General features: G+C 50.9%; 1 protein-coding gene across 1 annotated transcript; it reads right to left on the bottom strand.

The window, feature by feature from the left end:
* On the bottom strand, window positions 1-24737 carry LOC121273035 (mammalian ependymin-related protein 1-like). The gene is made up of 7 exons (XM_041179984.1): window positions 24585-24737; window positions 23074-23168; window positions 19283-19317; window positions 16481-16618; window positions 14860-15040; window positions 9599-9689; window positions 1-510 (listed from the first exon to the last, which is right to left on the bottom strand). The coding sequence occupies exons 2-7, from the start codon at window positions 23147-23149 to the stop codon at window positions 435-437; spliced, it is 597 nt and encodes a 198-aa protein (XP_041035918.1). The 5' UTR covers window positions 23150-23168; window positions 24585-24737; the 3' UTR covers window positions 1-434.

The raw sequence follows: 24737 nt of genomic DNA, 5'->3' as shown, positions 1-24737 counted from the left end.
TAGGCAGGTACAACTGTTCTTTATTACAGTGAGTTAGATAAATCCTGATATCGAGTCAGATTATTACAGTGAGTTAGATAAATCCTGATATTAAGTCAGATTATTAGTGTTAAGATAAATCTTGATATTAAATCAGATTATTACAGTGAGTTAGATAAATCCTGATATTGAGTCAGATTATTAGTGTTAGATAAATCCCGATATTGAGTCAGTTTATTGCAGTGAGTTAGATAAATCCTGATATTGAGTCAGGTTATTACAGTGAGTTAGTTAAATCCTGATATTGAGTCAGATTATTACAATGAGTTAGATAAATCCCGATATTGAGTCATATTATTAGTGAGTTAGATAAATCCCAATATTGAGTCAGATTATTAGTGAGTTAGGTAAATCCCAATATTGAACCAGCTCCATGTGAGAATATTCTCACAGATTCAGTTTGGATGAAAACACTCCACAGGAGGGCGAAACACATTCGGATCACTGATTCCGTATGTCAAGCTCATGAACCTAGAAATTTAAAAGAACAAAACAGAATGAGTACAGGCTTGTTCACAAACACTCCAAAAAAACGCACTCCACATCCAAGCGAGCCGTCTGCTAGATGGGCAAACTCAGCAAGCACCCTGAGCAATTCATACTCCACAAATAGTGAACAAGGCAGCCCAGTTGGTGGCGCTGCCATTCGGGGCAGGGGTGAGGCCCAAGGCATGGTGGGGGTGGGGGAGGGGGAGGGGGAGGGAGGGTAGGGGGCAGGAGGAGGAGGAGGAGGGGAGAACCACCCCATCCCTGCTGCTTCCCAGTAGCGGCCACGGGATCCTTTACGCTCACCTGAACGGGCAGGCGGCCGAACGTCTAGCCAAGATGAAAATGCGGCAGCAACAGCAACAACAACTTGCACTTGGGTAGTGCCATTCACCACCACCCAAGGCGCTTCCCAGGGCTGTAAACGGGACAGGAATCGACGCTGAGCCACATCAGGCAGATTTTAGGGCAGGTGACGGAAGGGGTTGGTCAAAGAGGTCGGTTCGAAGGAACGTCTTAAAAGAGGAGAGAGAGAGAGGGAGAGAGGGAGCAAGGCGGAGAGAGGTTTGGGGAAGGAATTCCAGAGCTTAGGGCCCAGACAGCTGAAGGCACCGCCCCCAACAACAACTTTATTTCTATAGCACCTTTAACAGGGTGAGCATCTCAAGGCTTTGCCCAGGGGCGTTACAAAACTAAGAAAGATACCAAGCCACTTAAAGGAGATATTAGATCGAATGATCAAAAGCTTGGTCAAATAGTTAGGCTGAACGGAGTGCCTTCAAGGAGGACAGTAAGATAGGGAGGCAGAGAGGTGCACAGAGGCTATATCCCAGGGCTTGGGGCCTAGACGACCAAAGTCGTGGTCATCTTGGGCGGAGCGATTGAAGTTGTGGATGCGCAAGAGGTCAGGATTAGAGGAGCACAGACATTGCGGAGGGCTGTGAGGCAAGAGGAGGTGACAGAAGATAGGGAGAGCTGTGAGGCCGGAGGAGGTTACAGAGATGGGGTGGGTTGTAGGGGCTGGAGGACGTTACAGTGATAGGGAGGGTTGGAGGGACTGGAGGAGGTTACAGAGATAGGGAGGGTTGTAGGGGCTGGAGGAGGTTACAGAGATAGGGAGGGTTGTAGGGGCCGGAGGAGGTTACAGAGATAGGGAGGGTTGTAGGGGCCGGAGGAGGTTACAGAGATAGGGAGGGTTGTAGGGGCCGGAGGAGGTTACAGAGATAGGGAGGGTTGTAGGGGCCGGAGGAGGTTACAGAGATAGGGAGGGGTGGAGGGGCCGGAGGAGGGTACAGTGATAGGGAGGGTTTTGGGGGCCGGAGGAGGGTACAGAGATAGGGAGGGTTGTAGGGGCCAGAGGAGGGTACAGAGATAGGGAGGGTTGGAGGGGCCGGAGGAGGTTACAGAGATAGGGAGGGTTGTAGGGGCTGGAGGAGGTTACAGAGATAGGAAGGATTGTAGGGGCTGGAGGAGGTTACAGAGAAAGGAAGGGATGTAGGGGCTGGAGGAGGTTACAGAGAAAGGGAGGGTTGTAGGGGCCGGAGGAGGTTACAGGGATAGGGAGGGTTGTAGGGGCTGGAGGAGGTTACAGAGATAGGGAGGGTTGTAGGAGCTGGAGGAGGTGACAGAGATAGGGAGGGTTGTAGGGGCTAGAGGAGGTTACAGAGATAGGGAGGGGTGTAGGAGCTGGAGGAGGTTACAGAGATAGGGAGTGTTGTAGGGGCTGGAGGAGGTTACAGACTTAGGGAGGGTTGTAGGGGCTGGAGGAGGTTACAGAGATAGGGAGGGGTGTAGGGGCTGGAGGAGGTTACAGAGATAGGGAGGGGTGTAGGGGCTGGAGGAGGTTACAGAGATAGGGAGGGTTGTAGGGGCTGGAGGAGGTTACAGAGATAGGGAGGGGTGTAGGGGCTGGAGGAGGTTACAGAGATAGGGAGGGGTGTAGGGGCTGGAGGAGGTTACAGAGATAGGGAGTGTTGTAGGGGCTGGAGGAGGTTACAGACTTAGGGAGGGTTGTAGGGGCTGGAGGAGGTTACAGAGATAGGGAGGGGTGTAAGGGCTGGAGGAGGTTACAGAGATAGGGAGGGGTGTAGGGGCTGGAGGAGGTTACAGAGATAGGGAGGGTTGTAGGGGCTGGAGGAGGTTACAGAGATAGGGAGGGGTGTAGGGGCTGGAGGAGGTTACAGAGATAGGGAGGGTTGTAGGGGCTGGAGGAGGTGACAGAGATAGGGAGGGTTGTAGGGGCTGGAGGAGGTTACAGAGATAGGGAGGGGTGTAGGGGCTGGAGGAGGTTACAGAGATAGGGAGGGGTGTAGGGGCTGGAGGAGGTTACAGAGATAGGGAGGGTTGTAGGGGCTGGAGGAGGTTACAGAGATAGGGAGGGGTGTAGGGGCTGGAGGAGGTTACAGAGATAGGGAGGGGTGTAGGGGCTGGAGGAGGTTACAGAGATAGGGAGGGGTGTAGGGGCTGGAGGAGGTTACAGAGATAGGGAGGGGTGTAGGGGCTGGAGGAGGTTACAGAGATAGGGAGGGGGTGAAGCCATGTGGGGAGGGGGTTAGGGTTTGAGAACAAGGATGACAATTTCATAATCAAGGGGCAGAACTTTACATCTTGTGGGCGGGCGCTGGACCCGATCGGGCAGAAAGTGACGCGCGGTGATGTCATCGGGCGCTCGCGCCATATTTCGGCCGGCGGGCGCGAGCGAGAGTCGGCAGCGGGCGCGCGGACTGAAGAGGCTCGTCAAGGCCGTTAAAGCGTTAATCGACAGAGACTTTTCGCTGCCACGCCCCCCCCCCCCCCCCACAACCTCAGGGCGAGGCAGCCTTTGCATTTTTTGAGAAAGCGCCATCAACGGGCTGGGAGAGGTTTCCGACCATTTAATGCAAAGAAGGTGAGAAATGTTTCGGCGTATTTCTTAATGACGTTTATGTCCACGCGAGCGAGCCCTGTGCGCCAGGTGCACGCTCCCCACCGCGTACGCGCCAGACTTCAGCTCTTCGCCTCCTCCGGCACCTCCACCCCCTCAAGCGTGCGTTTTTAGGCAGGATTTGCTTGACCGGGAGCCAGTATTGGCCGGCGAGCACGGGCTGGGGGTGATAGGGGAAAGGGGCTTCGCTGAGAGTTTGGTGGGGGGGCTTCGGATGACCGAGTTTACAGAGGGTGGGCGGGGCTTCGGATGACCGAGTTTACAGAGGGTGGGCGGGGCTTCGGATGACCGAGTTTACAGAGGGTGGGCGGGGCTTCGGATGACCGAGTTTACAGAGGGTGGGCGGGGCTTCGGATGACCGAGTTTACAGAGGGTGGGCGGGGCTTCGGATGACCGAGTTTACAGAGGGTGGGCGGGGCTTCGGATGACCGAGTTTACAGAGGGCGGGCGGTGGGCGGGGCTTCGGATGACCGAGCTTAGTGGGCGGGGCTTCGGATGACCGAGCTTAGTGGGCGGGGCTTCGGATGACCGAGCTTAGTGGGCGGGGCTTCGGATGACCGAGCTTAGTGGGCGGGGCTTCGGATGACCGAGCTTAGTGGGCGGGGCTTCGGATGACCGAGCTTAGTGGGCGGGGCTTCGGATGACCGAGCTTAGTGGGCGGGCGGTGGGCGGGGCTTCGGATGACCGAGTTTACAGAGGGTGGGCGGGGCTTCAGATGACCGAGTTTACAGAGGGAGAGAGGGCGGCCGGGAGCGAGTTTCAATTTCCAAGTACTAGAGGTGACAACGGCACGGGTGAGGGCTTCAGCAGCGGATCAGCCGAGGCAGGAGCAAAGTAGGGCGGCCTTGGCGGCGGCGGCGGCGTGGACATCCCACCTCGGGGATTGAGCGTGACACGCAAATTGCAAGCAAACTGGATTAATCTCGCACTGTTACCGGGAAGAGGGAAGGAGTCAGTAAATAGGGATCAGGCCCCCTCAACCCCCACCCCCCCCTCCACCCCCTCAACCCCCACCCCCCCCCTCCACCCCCCCCACCCCCTCAACCCCCACCCCCCCCCTCCACCCCCCCCCCACCCCCTCAACCCCCCCCCCCACCCCCTCAACCCCCACCCCCTCAACCCCCACCCCCTTCACCGCGATTTCACGCTGAAACGCACACACTGAAGGACTCGTCGCTGCCGGGGTTGGGGGGCGGAGGTGCCGGAGGAGGAGGCTAAGCGCTGAAGTCTGGCGCGTACGCGGTGGGGCGCGTGCACCTGGCGCACAGGACTCGCTCGCTCGCCCGCGTGGACATAAACGTCATTAAGAATTACACCGAAGCATTTCTCACCTTCTTTGCATTAAATGGTCGGAAACCTCTCCCAGCCCGTTGATGGCGCTTTCTCAAAAAATGCAAAGGCTGCCTCGCCCTGAGGTTGTGGGGGGGGGGGGGGGCGGGGCAGCGAAAAGTCTCTGTCGATTAACGCTTTAACGGCCTTGACGAGCCTCTTAAGAGTCCGCGCGCCCGCTGCCGACTCTCGCTCGCGCTCGCCGGCCGAAATATGGCGCGAGCGCCCGATGACATCACCGCGCGTCACTTTCTGCCCGATCGGGTCCAGCGCCCGCCCACAAGATGTAAAGTTCTGCCCCTTGATTATGAAATTGTCATCCTTGTTCTCAAACCCTAACCCCCTCCCCACATGGCTTCACCCCCTCCCTATCTCTGTAACCTCCTCCAGCCCCTACAACCCTCCCTATCTCTGTAACCTCCTCCAGCCCCTACACCCCTCCCTATCTCTGTAACCTCCTCCAGCCCCTACACCCCTCCCTATCTCTGTAACCTCCTCCAGCCCCTACACCCCTCCCTATCTCTGTAACCTCGTCCAGCCCCTACACCCCTCCCTATCTCTGTAACCTCGTCCAGCCCCTACACCCCTCCCTATCTCTGTAACCTCCTCCAGCCCCTACACCCCTCCCTATCTCTGTAACATCCTCCAGCCCCTACAACCCGCCCTATCTCTGTAACCTCCTCCAGCCCTTACAACCCTCCCTATCTCTGTAACCTCCTCCTGCCCCTACACCCCTCCCTATCTGTCACCTCCTCCAGCTCCTACAGCCCTCCCTATCTCTGTAACCTCCTCCAGCCCCTACAACCCTCCCTATCTCTGTCACCTCCTCCAGCCCCTACAACCCTCCCTTTCTCTGTAACCTCCTCCAGTCCCTACAACCCTCCCTATCTCTGTAACCTCCTCCAGCCCTTACAACCCTTCCTATCTCTGTAACCTCCTCCAGCCCCTACACCCCTCCCTATCTGTCACCTCCTACAGCCCTCCCTATCTCTGTCACCTCCTCCAGCCCCTACAGCCCTCCCTATCTCTGTCACCTCCTCCAGCCCCTACAGCCCTCCCTATCTCTGTCACCTCCTCCAGCCCCTACACCCCTCCCTATCTCTGTAACCTCCTCCAGCCCCTACAACCCTCCCTATCTCTGTAACCTTGTCCAGCCCCTACACCCCTCCCTATCTCTGTAACCTCCTCCAGCCCCTACACCCCTCCCTATCTCTGTAACCTCCTCCAGCCCCTACACCCCTCCCTATCGCTGTAACCTCGTCCAGCCCCTACACCCCTCCCTATCTCTGTAACCTCCTCCAGCCCCTACACCCCTCCCTATCTCTGTCACCTTCTCCAGCCCCTACAGCCCTCCCTATCTCTGTCACCTCCTCCAGCCCCTACAGCCCTCCCTATCTCTGTAACCTCCTCCAGCCCCTACAACCCTCCCTATCTCTGTCACCTCCTCCAGCCCCTACAACCCTCCCTATCTCTGTAACCTCCTCCGGCCTCACAACCCTCCCTATCTCTAACCTCCTCCAGCCCTTACAATCCTCCCTATCTCTGTAACCTCCTCCAGCCTCACAACCCTCCCTATCTCTGTAACATCCTCCAGCCCCTTCAACCCTCCCTATCTCTGTAACCTCCTCCGGCCTCACAACCCTCCCTATCTCTGTAACCTCCTCCAGCCCCTACAATCTTCCCTATCTCTGTAACCTCCTCCAGCCCCTTCAACCCTCCCTATCTCTGTAACCTCCTCCAGCCCCTTCAACCCTCCCTATCTCTGTAACGTCCTCTGGCCTCACAACCCTCCCTATCTCTGTCACCTCCTCCGGCCTCACAGCCCTCCCTATCTCTGTAACTTCCTCCAGCCCCCATAACCCTCCCTATCTCTGTAACCTCCTCCAGCCCCTACAACCCTCCCTTCTGTAACCTCCTCCAGCCCCTACAACCCTCTCTTCTGTAACCTCCTCCAGCCCCTACAACCCTCCCTATCTCTGTAACCTCCTCCAGCTCCTACACCCCTCCCTTCTGTAACCTCCTCCAGCCCCTACAATCTTCCCTATCTCTGTAACCTCCTCCAGCCCCTTCAACCCTCCCTATCTCTGTAACCTCCTCCAGCCCCTACAACCCTCGCTATCTCTGTAACCTCCTCCAGCCCTACAACCCTCCCTATCTCTGTCACCTCATCTGGCCCCACAGCCATGTTGGGAGCAGGGACTGGAAACAAAGGCTTCAGTCTTCCTCGCATTTTATGGGAGGAAGTTCCTGCTCATTCGGGGCTGGAATTCTGATAAGCAGTCCCGTAATTTATCAGCAGTGGAGGAGTCGAGACAGGTGGCGGTGAGTAGGAGCCGGGTCTTGTCACCGTGCACGTGAAAACTCTGCTTTTGGGTGTTTTGCCAAGGGGCAAATGAGAAGCGGGATTGGAGGAGGGGGACAGGTGCCAAAGCATAGATACTTGGGTGAACGTTGGAGGTAACAGGGTTGGCGAAGCAACAGAAGCCATTGCGAGCAATTCTCTGGCTACGATTAGATAGATATGAACGGAACCAGGTGAGAGCAGTCCCACCCAGCTGGACAGCAACAGAGAGGAGTTGGAGGAGGATGGTGGGGTCAACTGTATCAAAGGCTGCCGACAGGTCAAGAAGGACAGGGTTGGGGGAGTTTACTTTTGTCACAGTCACACAGGAATGATGGAGACTAATGACGGAGCGATAAAAATAGGGGCGGATGCTCGAGAGGCCAAAATCGAAGGAACGCAGAGATCTTGGAAGGTCATAGGGGCTTGGGGAGGTTACGAAGATAGGGAGGGTTGTAGGGGCTGGAGGAAGTTACAGAGATAGGGAGGGTTGTGGGGGCTGGAGGAGGTTACAGAGATAGGGAGGGTGTAGGGGCTGGAGGAGGTTACAGAGACAGGGAGGGTTGTGGGGGCTGGAGGAGGTTACAGAGATAGGGAGGGTGTAGGGGCTGGAGGAGGTTACAGAGATAGGGAGGGTTGTGGGGGCTGGAGGAGGTTACAGAGATAGGGAGGGTTGTAGGGGCTGGAGGAGGTTACAGAGACAGGGAAGGTTGTAGAGGCTGGAGGAGGTTACAAAGATAGGGAGGGTTGTAGGGGCTGGAGGAGGTTACAGAGATAGGGAGGGTTGTGGGGGCTGGAGGAGGTTACAGAGATAGGGAGGGTTGTAGGGGCTGGAGGAGGTTACAGAGATAGGGAGAGTTTGAGGCCATGGAGGGATTTGAAAACAAGGATGGGAATTTTAAAATCGGGCTAATGACAGACCAGAGTCAGGTCAGCGAGCAGAGAGGGCAATGGGTGAATGGGACTTGGTGTGAGTTAGGGCAAGGGTAGCAGTGTTTTGGATGATGTCCTGTTTACAGAAAAAGGTGGGAGGTCAATCAGGAGTCTGTTGGGGTAGTTAATCCTAGAGGTAACAAAGGCATGGCTGAGGGCTTCAGCAGCAGGTGAGCTGAGGCAGGGGAGGAGTGGGCGATGTTACAGAGGGCAACTGATGTTACAGACAGTTCAGGGTGACTAAAGGAGAGCATTGAAAGATCAGCCGGGAGTGCCCAATTAGTGTCTCCCTAAGGCATAGGTTTAGAATCTGCGGAGCCTGAGCCCATCACTTTAACATTTCGCTTTTGGCTACTGGACATACAACATTGCAGGAGTGGGGCATGTACAGGAAAATCAGGATATCTTTAGACAGTTCTGTCGAAGGGTCATGAGGACTCGAAACGTCAACTCTTTTCTTCTCCGCCGATGCTGCCAGACCTGCTGAGTTTTTCCAGGTAATTCTGTTTTTGTTTTAGATAATCCAGGTTCCACACACCACCCCAATCTCAGGGATGCATTCACACTGCGCTGTGTCACTGCACTGACCAGGAAGTTTCAGTGGAGCACTTCCCACCAAGAAATGATGCACAAGCTCCCTCTGGTGACTCAGGCAGATTATAACAGCAACCGGCATGGTACTTTGATGTCTGCTGTGTGACGCAGTGGCTTACCCAGAGGCCATGGGTTCAAGTCCCACCACTAGCACTCGAGTGCAACATCTAGGTTGGCTCTCTTGGTACTGAGAGAGTGCTGCACTGTTGGAGGTGCCTTTCCAACAAGACATTAAGCGAGGTCCCTTCTGCCCTCTCCGGCTAATGTAGAAAATTCCTTAATATTGGGGGGCTTGGGCCTAGATTTTGTGCTCACCTCTCCGGGAGTAAGGCAAATCTACTAACTTGCTCTGCCCACTCAGGTGGAAATATGTCAGCAACGCACATTGGAAAAGTTCCAGATTGCAAGGCCAGAGTTGAGTGGCCTGATCGCATTCGAGAAAGGCCAGAGTTGAGTGGCCTGATCGCATTCGAGAAAGGCCAGAGTTGAGTGGCCTGATCGCATTCGAGAAAGGCCAGAGTTGAGTGGCCTGATCGCATTCGAGAAAGGCCAGAGTTGAGTGGCCTGATCGCATTCGAGAAAGGCCAGAGTTGAGTGGCCTGATCGCATTCGAGAAAGGCCAGAGTTGAGTGGCCTGATCGCATTCGAGAGACAGGATCTGGGGTCTCAGGGCCGGCTGGGAGAGTGGGGGGGGAAGGGGGGTAAATGCCACTCCAAACTCCTCCCCCTCCTAGCTGGTGAACACAGTCTGTTTTGTGAGCAGAGAATTGGCTTCACGGCCCAATCAACCTGCCAACTCGGGGCCTTTCCACCCGGAGCCCAGTGAGTGTTGGGCATAGGGCAAAAGGAGGTCGAATTGGGTGCTGTGAGGTGGGAGAGGGAGGGGGGGCGGTATGGGGGGGAGGGAAACAGGAGTAAAAAGCAAAGGCAGAGAAAATGTCAAAACAACTCACGATTCTAAGTTCAGGGTTGAATCCTTGTTGCTGCGGTACAGGAAAGACAGGGGGAGACAGCCATACTCCGTGAACGTCAATACACAGAAGCCTGGAAAATGAACCATTTGGTGGGTGGGGTCATCAACATTAGGGAACAACATCAGCAATGATATTGATCTTAGTCAAATTGTCTGTGCTTGCAGTAAAGCCATAAACTGTTACCAATTCAGGAGTCAATCACCAACAACCCTGAACGTGTAATTGTGCTGTGTTGGTTTTGTCCAGAAGGAGCCTGGTCAATGTCGAGGAGGAAGATCATTCTGTCACCGTGCACTTAGGTCACCTCCACACCACTAGCCTTACAGAAGCAACTGCTTTTTAAATAGCAGGAGACGGTGGTGTAGTGGTAATGTCACTGGACTAGTAATCCAGAGGCCCCCCCCCCACCCCGCCAACCCCCCTGCCTTATGCTCTGGGGACACGGCTTCAAGTCCCACCATGGTAGCTGGAGTGGGAGTTAAGTTCAATTATTAAATCTAATTCTGATCATTGTTGTTAAAACCCATCTGGTTCACTAATGTCCCTTTAGGGAAGGAAATCTGCCCTCCTACATGTGGTTGACCCTTAAATGCCCTAGCAAGTCACTTGATTGTGTCAAAACTGCTATGAAGTCTAAATGGAGTGAAACCTGACCACCTGGCATTGACCTAGACACCAGAAGCGGCAATGACATACCTGGCCCTCTTGACTCTGCAAAATCCTCCTTGCTAACGTCTGGGGTCTTGCACCACAATCAGGAGAGCTTGATCCCACTGACTAATCAAGCAACAGCCCGACCTTGCCTGTAAGGTATGATTCTGTGAGTATGACTATGTCACTTTCACCTTCCCTGGGTATGTCTGTCCCACTGGCAGAATAGACCCACCGGGGTGGGGTGGGGTGGTGGCACAGTTAGGAGGCAGTTGCCCTGGGAAGCCTCAACATTGACTCTGGACCCCATGAAGTCTCATGGGCAAGGAAGCCTCCTGCTGATCACCATGTACTGCCCCTCAGCTAACAAATCAGCACTCCTCCATAGAGTTGGAGGAAGCACTGAGAGTGGCAAGAGCACAGAATGTACCCTGAGTGGGGGACTTCATTGCCCATCACCAAGAGTGGCTCGGTAGCACTAGTACAGACTGAGCTGGCTGAGTCCTAAAGGACATAGCTGCTAGACTGGGTCTGTGGCTGGTGGTGAGGGAACCAACAAGAGGGAAAAACATACTTGACATCATCCTCACCAACCTGTCTGCCGCAGATGCATCTGTCCATGACAGTATCGGTAGGAGTGATCACCGCATATTCCTTATGGGGACAAAGACCCATCTTCACATTAAGGATACCCTCCATTGTGTTGCATGACATGACCACCGTGCTGAATTGGATTGATTTCAAATATTTCTAGCAACTCAAAACCGGGCATCCAGAGGTGCTGTGGGCCTTTGGCAGCAGCAGAATTGTACACAACCACAATCTAACATGGCCCGGCATATCCCCCATTCCACCAATACCACCAATCAAAGGAGTCAACCCTAGTTCAATGAGGAGTGCAGGAGGGTGTGCCTGGAGCAGCACCAGGCATACCTAAAAATGAGGTGTCAACCTGGTGAAGCTACAACACAGGACTACTTGCATGCCAAACAGAATAAGCAGCAAGTGATAGACAGAGCTAAGTGATCCCACACCCAACGGATCAGATCTAAGCTCTGCAGTCCTGCCATATCCAGTCGTGAATGGTGGTGGACAATTAAACAGCTCATCAGAGGAGGAGGGTCCAAAAATGCCCCCAACCTCAATGATGGAGGAGCCCATCACATCAGAGCAAAAGGTAAGGCTGAAACATTTGCTACAATCTTCAACCAGAAGTGCCGAGTGGATGATCCATCTGAGCTTCCTCCTGAGGTCCCCAGCATCACAGATGCCAGTCTTCAGCCAATTTGATCCACTTCACGTGATATCAAGGAACAGCTGATGATACTGGATACTGCAAAGGCTATGGGCCCTGACAATATTCTGGCAATAGTACTGAAATCTTGTACTCCAGAAGTAGCCATGTCCTGAACCAAGCTGTACTAGCACAGCTACAACACTGGCATCTACCCGGCTATGTGGAAAATTGCCCAGGTATGTCCTGTACACAAAAAGCAGGACAAATCCAACCCGGCCAATTACTGTCCCATCAGTCTACTCTCCATCACCAGTAAAGTAATGGAAGGGATCATCCACAGTGCTATCAAGCAGCACTCACTCAGCTATAACCTGCTCACTGACGACCAGTTTGGGTTCCACCAGCGTCACTCAGCTTCAGACCTCATTACAGCCTTGGTTTAAACATGGACAAAAGAGCTGAACTCCAGAGGTGAGGTGAGAGTGACTGCCCTTGACTGAGCGTGGCATCAAGGAGCCCTAGCAAAATTTAAGTAAATGGGAATCAGAGGGAAAACTCTCCGCTGGTTGGAGTCATACCTAGCACAAAGGAAAATGGTTGTGATTGTTGGAGGTCAATCATCTCAGTCCAGGGACATCAATGCTGGGGTTCCTCAGGGTAGTATCCTCAGCCTAACCATCTTCAGCTGCTTCATCAATGACCTTTCTTCCATCATAAAGTCAGAAGTGGGGATGTTCACTGATGATTGCACAATGTTCAGCACCATTTGTGACTCCTCAGATACTGAAGCAGTCCATGTCCAAATGCAGCAAGACTTGGACAATATCCAGGCTTGGCCTGACACGTGGCAAGTAACATTCACACCACACAAGTGCCAGGCAATGACCATCTCCAACAAGGGAGAATCTAACCATCGCCCCTTGATGTTCAATGGCATTATCATTTTTTGAAAGCCCCACTATCAACTTCCTGGGTGTTACCATTGATCTGAAACTGAACTGGACTAGTCATATAAATACTGTGGCCACAAGATCAGATCAGAGGCTGGGAATTCTGTGGAGGGTAACTCACCTCCTGACTCCCCAAAGCCTGTCCACCATCTACAAGGCACAAGTCAGGAGTGTGATGGAATACTCCCCACTTGCCTGGATGAGTGCAGCTCCAACAACACTCAAGAAGCTCCACACCATCCAGGACATAGCAGCCCGCTTGATTGGTGCCCAATCCATCTTCAACATTCACTCCCTCCACCACCGACGCACAGTTGCAGCAGTGTGTACCATCTACAAGATGCACTGCAGCAACTCACCAACTCAACAGCGCCTTCCAAACCTGCGATCTCTGCCACCCAGAAGGACAACGGCAGCAGACAGATGGGAACACCACCACCTGTAAGGTCCCCTCCAAGCCACTCACCATCTTGACTTGCAAATATATCGGCTGTTCTTTCACTGTCACTGGGTCAAAATCCTAGAACTCCCTTCCTAACAGCACGGTCAGTGTATCTACACCACATGGGCTGCATGAAGGCGACTCACCACCACCTTCTCAAGGGCCATTAGGGATGGGCAATAATTGCTGGTCTAGCCAGCGATGCCCACATCCATGAACAAATTAAAAAAAAAATGTTTTCAAGGTCTCTGCCCCACTCTCCCTATCCAATCCATCACTGTGTGAAAACCTCCCGAGTTATGCCCAGAACTAGTAACCATTCTCTTGGGTGGAGGTATATGTTGTTGGGGTGCTGGGTGAGCTCTCTCGTGTTGATGTGGCTCCTTAGCATTGAGACATTGACATGAAGACTGGCAAGAATAGACATGCAAGGGAGCGTGCAATACTCAAAGGTGGCAACTGTTGAGCCCACTTGGCTGACTGATGGGAGCTGTAGGTTGAGAATCTATGTGCAGATAGCCAGTGTCCCCACCGGCAATGTAGTCCCGATCCAGACGAGACCCAGGAACCTTACGAGTGCTTAGTTCCGGAGAGCTGGTTAGAGTCATGCAATACACTACATACACCCGTGCCCTGGCCCTTACCAACCTGTACCTACTACTGGCTTTAGCTGAGTGAGCAAGTGTCCCTACAAGGGGAGTCCTTATCAGGGCAAACCCAAGACTATACCAATGGGGATTTTCAATGGTTTGATTTGGAGGCCATGGAGCTTGGTGAGGGGTTTCTATGACAACAAGGAAACAAGCTGGTCAAGAAAAAAGAGTTGAGTCCCCAATTCATAGCCTAGAAAATAGATCAAGGCTTTTCAAGGCGAAACTAGGAAAATCGTCTGCACACAATGGTAGAAGTTTAAAACATGTAATTGACAGTGGGTTTATTGTTAATTTTAAACCTGAGATTGCAGATCAGCCGTGATCTCAATGAGTGGCAGAACAGGCTCAAGGGGGGGGTGAATGGCCTTCCTCCTGTTCCCATGTCATATAGACAAAGTTCGATCAATGCTGTTCGCTGATTTTGTTTTTTATTCATTCATGGGATGTGGGCTAGGCCAGCATTTATTGCCCACCCCTAATTGCCCCTTGAGAAGGTGGTGGTGAGCTGCCATCTTGAACTGCTGCAGTCCCGTGTGGTGTAGGTACACCCACAATGCTGTTAGGGAGGGAGTTCCAGGATTTTGACCCAGCTAGAGTTGAAGGAATGGCAGATATAGTTCCAGTTATGGGGAGAAGGTGGCAGAGGGATAATGTCGCTGGACCAGTAATCCTGAGACCTAGGCTAATGCTCTGGGGACATGGGTTCAAATCCCACCAGGGCAGCTGGTAGAACTTGAATTCAGTTAATAAATCTGGAATATAAAGCTAGTCTCAGTAATGGTGACAATGAAACTATATTCAATTGCCATAAAAGCCCATCTGGTTCACTATTGTCCCTTTTGGGAAGGAAATCTGCCGACCTTAACCGGCCTGGTCTACGTGTGACTCCAGACCCACAGCAATGTGGTCGACTCTTAACTGCCCTCTGTAATGACCTAGTCAGGTCAGTTCATGGGCAATTAGGGATGGGCAACAAATGGCGGCCTAATATATATACCAAAAAAATCAGCATGGTGTGTAGCTTGGAGGGGAACTTGCAGATGGTGGTGTTCCCATCCCTCTGCTGCCCTCGTCCTTCTTGGTGGTAGATATTTGGATGGTGACAGATATCGCCAGTGTTGTGAAGGGGATAAAATATAATCAGGCAGAGCACCCCCCTGATCGTAACTCAAGCACCTTGTCTGAAACTTGATAGTGGCCAGATGTGAGGCGAGGCTACTGTTGGCCTGGGAGGGAGGGAGATGTGGTACAGAGGAGAGAGATGTGGTACAGAGAGAATAAGTAGGGGGGTCTACCCTCGCACTTACCACTGTCACATTCTTCAGTCCAGACATTGGCTAGAAGACCCTCTCTTGGAGAAGCAGAGCTGCCGATGTACATCTGACTAAGAAATTTCGCGTTGTCAGGGACGCGAATTGGCTTGAATGGAACATGGAGCGGATGCTTCACACAGGTCCTGTTCGCAAGGTAGAACGTATACTGGACAGACTGCACACAGAGGTAAACAGAAAGCAGTCAAACAAGGAAAATTTGCCACCCTGCCTGGGTTGTGCAGATTAGGGACCCCAGCCAGGAAGATCGTAATGCCTCATTCATGGCCCAGGCAATATTCAATCCACTGAAATCTTCTCCGCTCAAAATTTCAGACACAAAGCTGCTGTGGGAGTGCTAATTAATTAAATTTACCTCTGAGCCAATTAATTGATATTAATAATTTCTGCTTATTTACTAAGCATTTTCACTGTTTTAACTTCCAGCAGGCATCAGAGCAGTCGAGTTACAGTGCCTCCTTGTGGCTTCATCTTGCAACCACGTTGACACAGGGGGCTGTTTACATAGGGAACTCCCTCTATAATTATTCACATAGTTACTTTCAATGTGACATGTTGAGATATATAACATAATTCTGACATCAGAAGGTAAAATTTTCAGACAGAAAATGCAAGGTATTTAAATATAATATTAAAATCTGTGAAATTGCACACAGGGACTTGGTAAATGGCAGGTGATGTCAGGGGCTCAGAAGGTGTGTCAAAATTGAACCAGAGATATGCCTGTCCTGGGATTGTTTGATGGGGAAAGTGTAGAGGGAGCTTTACTCTGTATCTAACCCCGTGCTGTACCTGCCCTGGGAGTGTTTGATGGGGAAAGTGTAGAGGGAGCTTTACTCTGTATCTAACCCCGTGCTGTACCTGTCCTGGGAATGTTTGATGGGGAAAGTGTAGAGGGAGCTTTACTCTGTATCTAACCCTGTGCTGCACCTGTCCTGGGAGTGTTTGATGGAGACAGTGTAGAGGGAGCTTTACTCTGTATCTAACCCCGTGCTGTACCTGTCCTGGGAGTGTTTGATGGGGACAGCGTAGAGGGAGATTTACTCCGTATCTAACCCCATGCTGTACCTGTCCTGGGAGTGTTTGATGGGGACAGTGTAGAGGGAGCTTTACTCTGTACTTAACCCTGCGCTGCAACCTGTCCTGGGAGTGTTTGATGGGGACAGTGTAGAGGGAGCTTTACTCTGTATCTAACCCCGTGCTGTACCTGTCCTGGAAGTGTTTGATGGAGACAGTGTAGAAGAAGCTTTACTCTGTATTTAACCCCGTGCTGTACCTGCCTTGGTAATTTTTATGGGATAGTTTGATGGGAGGGCTCAGTGTGGCAGTGGATGTGGGGGAGGGTTGATATTAGGCGGGGGAGGAGCAGGGGGCATTGTTGTTTGGGTCCAAAAAGGAAAATATCTCAGTACGTAGAACCCTCACAATGAAACAAACATTAAGAACAGCTTCCTCATGTGGTGACTGGTGCTGTGATCGGCCAAGTTCCAGAAACAGTTCACCATGGTGGGTTTCTGCTCAAGTTTTAGACAGAGGGAACTCAGAGAAAACGTAACTTAAAGTGAAAACTGAGGCGCTGCGGGCCCTGTATACGCACCTCCTGGTATAGCTTGATGTCCACCACTTGGCCTTGCTCGTCACCTTCAAATAATGTTGTTTTGAGGGCATAAATCCTCTTTTGAATAGCGTCGTAGGCGAACTTTGCATACACCGCAGTGCCTTTGCTCATGTTGAGCTATAAAACAATACTGAATTAGTGAACCAGATGGGTTTTACAACAATCGATGATGGTTGTCCTGGTCTTCATCAGTGAGGCTAGCTTTCCGATTCCATACTTTATTAATTGAATTTAAATTCCACCAGCTGCTGTAGTGGGATTTGAACCTGTGTCCCCAGAACTTTAGCCTCGGCCTCTGGGTCACTAGTCCAGTGACAGTAACACTGTGCCACCATCTCCCCTTGTATACATCAGGAAAGGTGACACAGGCTGGGGTTATCTTCTCTAGAAAAGAGAAGGCTGAGTGCGACCTGATAGGGATCTTTAAAATTATAATGGGGTTCGACAGGGTAGATGGCTAGAAGATGCTCTCAATTGCAGGCAAAACCAGAACTAGGAGCCATCAGTGTAAAATTGTCACAAATAAATCCAATAGGGAATTCAGGAGTAACTTTTTTTACCCAGATTGGGAATGTGGAATGTGGAGTGGTTGAGGCGCATGACATAGATACATTTTTTTTATATTTGTTCTTGGAATGTAAGTGTCACAGGTAAAGCCAGCATTTATTGTTCATCCCTAACTGCTTTCTTGAGCCGCTGCAGTCCATGTGGTGTAGATACAGCCACCGTGCTAAGGGGGAAGCTGGATAAGCACATGGGGGAGAAAGTAATAGAAGGATATGCTGATGGAGTGAGATGACGAGGGGTTGGGAAGACATTCACCTGCTGTAATTCAATGTAACAGAACACAAGGGGAATACTGGGAGGACATCAGGATCAATCTTAACGAAATAGCTATTCCACAGTGAGTTAATGAACACCCAGGGTGTGCGTTCCACACCAGACATAATCATGTGCTTTCCTACATGACAGCCACCACGAAATCTTAAGAAACTTGTCTCGTGTATTATTATCTTGTCAATTACATTGTTAACATCAATTATATTATTAAGGTTAAGAGAAACAGGTGAGGGTATTAATTGTCTTTCAGCACATATAAATAGGTGACAGCTGGGACACTGGGTTGAGGGCTGTGAGACTGAACAAGCCAATAAACTCTCTCAATAAAGAAGATCTGTGTCTTGGTTTTGTCTTCACCAATTGGCTTGGATCCTATTAACATCCACCTGCTACCTGACAGTCAGGCTGAACTCTCCTCTCGTTCTTCCTGATTGTCAAACTCCAGCTGCCACTGCCATTCACACCCTCTTCCTCCTTGGCAAGGTTAAGATTCATTGCTCAGTCTCCTGCTCAATTTTTTCTTTTCTTTATTCTTTCATGGGATGTGGGTGCCACTGGCAAGGTCAGCATTTGTTGCCCATTCCTAATTGCCCTTGGACTGAGTGGCTGGCCACACCATTTCAGAGGGCAGTTGAGAGTCAACCACATTGCTGTGGGGTCTGGAGTCACATGTAGGCCCAGACCGGATAAGGACGACAGATTTCCTTTCCTAAAGGGACATTGGTGAACCAGATGGGGTTTTCACAACAATCAACAATGGCTTCACAGTCACCATTACTGAAGCTGGCTTTTATTTTTAATTCCAGATTTATTAATTGAATTTAAATTCCACCAGCTGCCATGGTGGGATTTGAACCCTCACCCCTAGAACTGGGCATTCAGATTACTAGTTTAGTGACACTACCACTACGCCACCATCTCCTCAGTCCCAGGATCTCAAAAATGGTGGTTTCTTCCTGCCCTGCTACAATCTACAGACTTTCAAAATTCAAATGTAGCATCAGGTGTACACTGACTAAGGGTCTTTTAATGTATACCTAAAGTATACCACCTAAACACAGGGATCAACTCATGTTCACAATACAGGGGTCGCCACGGATTATTTGGCGTTTAAACAGAGGGAATTACCTCGGCTAAAACTTGCATTAAAACATCGTTAAGTGTTGACACCAAGACTAAACGGACCGCAATTTCTGCCTAAGTATCACTCCCCGTCTCAGTATTCGAGCTTGGAGTCATAAACTGGGCCCCCGAGGTGAAAGGTTATCCTGAAAGGCAATGAGCCCCGGAATTCCATCCCCAAACCCCTCTACCTCTCTCTCCCCCCACCGTGTTCCCTAAAACCTGCCTCTTTGATCAAGCTGTCCGTCACATATCCTAATATCTCCTTACGGAGCTGTGTCAATTTTTGTGGATAGTGCTCTTGTGGGATGCCTTGGGGAGATTTTACTGGGTTAGAATTAACACATAAACTCTCGTTCTTCTTTCTTAGTGGGTTTTGACTTTCCCTGGCTGTTGACAGAACTATACTCAGACAGAACAAAAACAAAAATACCTGGAAAAATACCAGGTGTTTTTGTTTTTGTTCTAGATTTCCAGCATCTGCAGTATTTTGCTTTTATACTCAGACGGAGTTCTCCCTCTCCTGTAAGATCAGGTACCAGCCTCTGCAGCAGTGTGCAGGAAGGATACCCAAGTGTGCAGGAGCTGCACCCGCTGGGCACCATTATTCCCAGTGTGACATAACCTGACTGCAGATACATCCAGCCACGTTTCCTTGGCTACAGGTCCTTACGGGACCTAGTGCATCCAGCCAACAGAGGGCCCCGGTTCTAACCACACCTCACTCCAGTGAATAAACACATAGTTAAAGAATTCAATGTTCCTTCGCTCAAACTCTGGGAGATCAGAGGCACCAGGCTCTACAATGTTGATACTCACAGTAGTCATTTGACCTTCGAGGAGCTTTGGTGACTCTGTAAGGTACAAAGCAGAGAAATGGGCACATGTACACATTTACAGTCTCCAAGCATGAGATACTAGATATTCAGGCTCACAGGCCATACGGCCCATCTAGTCTATACTGGAACTTGTACACAACATGAGCCTGCCCCACCCCCGCACCACCCTGCTCCCCAACTCCCCTTATGTCTCTGCCGTGTCATGTCAAACCTCCCTTTGATGCATCAATGTAGCTTGCTCTGGCTGCTCCAGGTGGCATATCCCCAACCACACTCTGCACAAAGAAATTATTTTTAAATTCTTTATCTGAGCTGTTAAATTTATGTCCCCTTGTTCTGGACTCACTCATATCCAGCCTGTTGAACTCTGTCTTAATTTTAAAACCTTTGTCCGTTCATCCCTCAGTTTTTGCTTTTTTTAAAAAATTCATTTAGGGGACGTGGGCACCGCCAGCCAGGCCGACATTTATTGCCCATCCCAAATTGCCCTTGAGAAGGTGGTCGTCAGCGGTCTATGTGGTGTAGGTACACCCACCGTGCTGTCAGGGAGGAAGTTCTAGGATTTTGACCCAGTGACAGTGAAGGAACGGCCGATGTATTTCCAAGTCAGGATGGTGGGTGGCTTGGAGGGGAACTTGGTGGTGTTCCCATGTGTCTGCTGCCCTTGTCTTTCTAGGTGGTAGGTGTCATGGGTTTGGAAGGTGCTGTTGAAGGAGCCTTGACGAGTTGCTGCAGTGCATCTTGTAGATGGTACACACACTGCTGCTACTGTGCGTCGGTGGTGGAGGGAGTGAATGTTTGTGGATGTGGTGCCGATCAAATGTGCTGCATTGTCCTGGATGGTGTCAAGCTTCTTGAGTGTTGTTGGAACTGCACTCATCCAAGCAAATGGAGAGTAGAGAACAGAAGAAAGAAGAGAATTCAGAGTAAAGAGCCCCAGCCTGCTCAATCATTCCTAATGGTTATATTCTCTCAACTATGGCAACACACTTGTAAATCTTTTCTGTGCTTCCCTGCCTTTATATTCAATTCCTCTAGAAATGAGCTCCAGTACCCTGTATTCCTTTTTTTTAAATAATCATTCTTGGGATTTAAGCATCGCCGGCATTTGTTGTCCATCTCTAATTGCCCTTATCAACAGGCATTGCTAATTTTATTGATTTATATACAAGCTGCCTTTAACCCTTTCAGCCCCAGTATCACATGGTACTGCACTCCACCACCCTCCTCAAGGACAATAGATCAGCCAGAGCTATCTGGCCCCTCCGCTGGAGATGCAGCGGGCCAGCTAAAAGCCTATTGGGCTTTTGGTGGGACCGGAAAATCTCAATGGAGGGTGGGCCAGGGCTTGAACATCCTGAGGTGTGGCGCCCACAATCTAAATGGGGCCCAATCAAGATCCCGCAAAACTGAAGCAACGCTTCAATCCTGCCTCCTTGAGATGAAAGTCAACGGTCCACTAGCTTTTTTTTTTAGTCAATTTTTAATTGTCCACCCATTTTTATGATTCGTGTATTGGAACACCAAAAGCCCTTTCTTTCCTCCGCCACATCTCCTGGACCTGAATCTTTCAGGCAGGGGGTGGGCTTTGGGTGATTGCCACTTGCGATTGGCTCCGAGCCGCCATTTTACACGGGAGGGCCAAGTAAGGCCCGCCCAGTGTAAGGCATGAGCGGTCGGCGCTACCTGCGCGGGTGGGAGCGGGGGAAAGAGGACAGAGAGTCGGGGCCTGTGGCGTGCACGCGAAAGAGCGCTTCAATCTCCCTGAGGCACGGAGCTGCGTCAGGGAGACCGCAGGGCTTCTGAAATGATTAAATAAAAGGTTTATAAATGTATTTAAACACGTCCCCCTCGTGCGTCACATGAGATGGGACACAAAATCTTTAAAAACCTAATTTAATAAAAAGATTTAGGAAACCTCATCCCGCCCGTGGACGAGGTTTCCTGAAAAAAAAAACAATGCCGAGAGCCGCTTGGCCTTTTCGCCTGCCCTGCCGACCGTTAGGTTGGACGGGCAGCGATTACAATAACCTTAGTTAGGGCCTCCGTGGCCTCGACGGGCCGTTTACATGTCGGTGGGCACACAGCTGACCCCCGGCACGTGCCAGCCAAACGGAACGTCACAGCTCGGCGCAGTGACTTCGGGGCGCACGCCCAACGTCATAGCGCGTCATTTTTAAGCGTGCGGGTGTCGGGGCCCGGCCCCCTGCACCCCGACTGAACAATTCTGCCCCTCGTCTCTCACCGGTGGGGAAATGCCCCAATTTATCTTTCACACTTCCCTGCGTTGGACTGCATCTGCTGCAGTTTGGCTCACTCACTTAATCTGCCTAATATCCCTGTGTAACTTTTTACGCCCACTTTAGAAGGACAAGGGGCAGCAGACACATGGGGACACCACCACCTGGAAGTTCCCCCTCCAAGCCACTTGCCACTCTCTCCCACTCCCCATTAACCAGAACTGCTGATAGATTTTACACATTAGCACTCTTAATGCAGAGTCCTGCCAATCCAGTTTTTATTTTTTGCCTTCTGCAGGAGATCAGATTTCTGGGTTGGGTATGTCACGCACATATAGACCATGAGCGTATTTATAGAGAATACTGGATTGACATGTTGTCCTGGAATGCTCTCCGTCGCTGGCGAGGAATGTTCGTAGTACTTATCTCCTCTAGATTTTGTTTTAAACCTCCGGTAGATTACACAGCTGTGGGAGGGAGGGAGGGATTGAGCAGGGGAGAGGCAGGGAAGAAATGTTTAGCGATAATGTTTTGTCACCATCGTGGTGTGAGACAGACTAGATTTTTAAAATTTATTCTTTCATGGGTTGTGGACATTTGATGTCCATTTAGTGTCGTAGTGGTATTGTCGCTGGACTAGTACTTGAGGGACCCAGGGTAATGCTCTGGGCACCTGGGTTCGAATCTCGCCAGATGGTTGAATTTGAATTCAATAAAAATCTCGAATCAAAGTCTAATGGTGACCATGAGACCATTGCCGACTGTTGTAAAAACCCACCTGGTTCACTAATACCCCTTTAGGGAAGGAAATCTGCTGTCCTTACATGGTCTGGCCTACATGTTATACATACAGCAATGTGGTTGGCTCTTAAATGCCCTCTGAACAAGGGCAATTAGGGATGGGTAATAAATGTTGGCCTAGCCAGTAATGCCCACATCCCATATAAAGAAAAAAATTGCCTTTGAACTGAGTGGCCATTTTGGGGGGGTGGGTGGGTGGCGCAGTTAAGAGTCAACCACATTGTTGTGGGTCTGGAGTCATGTGTAGACCACACCGGGTAAGGATGGCAGATTCCCTTCCCTAAAGGGACATGAGTAAACCAGATGGGTTTTTAATAACAATTGGTAATAGTAGTCATGGTCACCATGACTGAGATGAGCTTTATAATTCCAGATTTATTCATTGAATTTAAATTGCACCAGCTGCCGTGGTGGGATTTGAACCCATGTCCCCCAGAGCCTGGGCCACTGGTTTGCTCATCCAGTGAGCATTACCACTATGCCACCATCTCCCCACCTCACTTTCCCTCCTACAATTATTCATTACACAAACTTTGGTTGGTAATCGAGGCGTTTAAAATGACAAAGGGCGGAGGGACTGTCTCCTCTGGTGGAGGAAATCTGGAACGAGGGCCCTGATATATGAAACGCAGTCCCTTGCCAGAATGCCCCACCTGAAAGGTACCTTTCTAGCCCTATCTCCATTATGTTTCCTGGGTAGATGATGCTGTGCGGCATAAAGGCTACTCACCGCAAGGCTCAGGATTGCCTTCTACGGTCACCAAGAAGGACAAGAAGCAAATGGACAGTGCAGCCAACAGCTTCATCGTGTTGGAATATCAAAACCTGCAGATGCACAAACAAACACAAAATTAGGGCTCCTTTTATTTTTGGGGTGTTTGACTCCATCTTCTTCAGTTAAACCCCTGGCTTGACGCTGTCCCCTGTGCCTCTGGCTCAAAGGCTATGTCACTGAGAAAAACGAGCCCCAAGCTTTGATCCCCATATCTGCGCTGAGTTAGCCGGTCCAGTGATTGCAATGGTGCCACAAGTGGCTTCTGTAACCCTGGGTAAGAAAGGGGGAAGGATGCTGTAGTGCAGGAAGACGGTGCTGAAGTAGCAGGTCAGCCATGATCTCATTGAATGGCGGAGTGGATGGGAAGGGCTGAATGTCCTCAGAATGAGCCACTGTTCACCACCTGCCTGCCTCCCTATTGGAAAACGCAAGTGTCTGAAGAGGGTCCAGCTCAGCTGAGGCACCTTCCACAGTCAAATGGCTCCCTGACAACCACCGCCACCCTATTCTTGGCTCACACATGAAGAATGGCCATTTAAGCCAATCACCCGAGGGCGTGCAGCAGCCATGGAAGGAGTCAATAGCTGCCGGGGAGGGCAATTGATTGGAAGACTAAACTGCCCTAGTTTGCAGGGGTTAAACCACAGGTACGCACAGCGCTAAGAGACGGGGTTGCTTAGGGCTCCTTTTATTTTTGGGGTGTTTGACTCCATCTTCTTCGGTTAAACCCCTGGCTTGACGCTGTCCCCTGTGCCTCTGGCTCAAAGGCTATGTCACTGAGAAAAACGAGCCCCAAGCTTTGATCCCCATACCTGCGCTGATATGCATTCTGAGATCTAACAACTGGGAAAAGCCACCAGCCTCTGTGCTCAAATCGTTGTCTGCAAGAACTGAAGTTAAGGGAACTCACCTTGAATTCGATTGTTCAGCGTATCGTGTTACTGTGTCTGGCTCATTTAGCCATAGCAACAGAGGGAGAGTACGCATTGACACAGCACAGGCACGGTGCGGCCATGGGCTGTCTCCTCCCCATCCTCAGTCCATCCCTTTGTCACCTCCAGAGCCTACTGTTCCAATGCTCTCCTGCACGGCATCCCATTCCCTACATTCAGAACTCTGCTCCTCCACGTTCTGACTCAACCCAAGTCCCAGTCACCCATCCACCGCCACCTCCACCCCTTCCAACCGCTCCCTCCTCCTTTAACCTACCCCCTTGACCACGCTTTAGGCGACATGCTCTTGTGCAGCCCGTGCCAAATTTTCTTAACGCTCCTGTAACACACACCACGCCAAAGGCAAGTTGTTGTGTAACAGTCAGTACATCCAGGGCCAAAGGCAAGACTTTAAAACAAGTCTCTTCAAATAATATTGACAATAATTCTGACAATAAGAAGAGCCCCACCCAGGCATGAAGTACAGCCTGTTGAAAAGGATTTATAAAGAGCTGCCTTACACTCCACACTCACCTGTGGTTAGAACGACTCTGTTGCTGTTAAACCACTGAAGGTCAACACTGTTATGTTTTAGACTTCCTCACTGTGAGGCAAACATCAGGTGACACTGTGATTATGTAACTGGAAACAAAGACAACCAATCAAGTGAAGTGGTAAGTTACAATC

This window comes from Carcharodon carcharias, chromosome 37 (genome assembly GCF_017639515.1).
Source record: "Carcharodon carcharias isolate sCarCar2 chromosome 37, sCarCar2.pri, whole genome shotgun sequence".
NCBI lineage: Eukaryota > Metazoa > Chordata > Chondrichthyes > Lamniformes > Lamnidae > Carcharodon > Carcharodon carcharias.
This window is presented reverse-complemented; position numbering and strand designations above follow the sequence as displayed.

What these genes read in the sequence shown, in the direction of transcription:
- LOC121273035 (XM_041179984.1), bottom strand. Translation starts at nt 23,149, where the DNA reads ATGAAGCTGTTGGCTGCACTGTCCATTTGCTTCTTGTCCTTCTTGGTG. An exon ending in TCGAAGGTCAAATGACTACT is followed by an intron (nt 16,619 to 19,282) that starts GTGAGTATCAAC and finishes ATTGTTTTATAG; the next exon opens with CTCAACATGAGCAAAGGCAC. An exon ending in TCAACCCTGAACTTAGAATC is followed by an intron (nt 511 to 9,598) that starts GTGAGTTGTTTT and finishes TTAAATTTCTAG; the next exon opens with GTTCATGAGCTTGACATACG.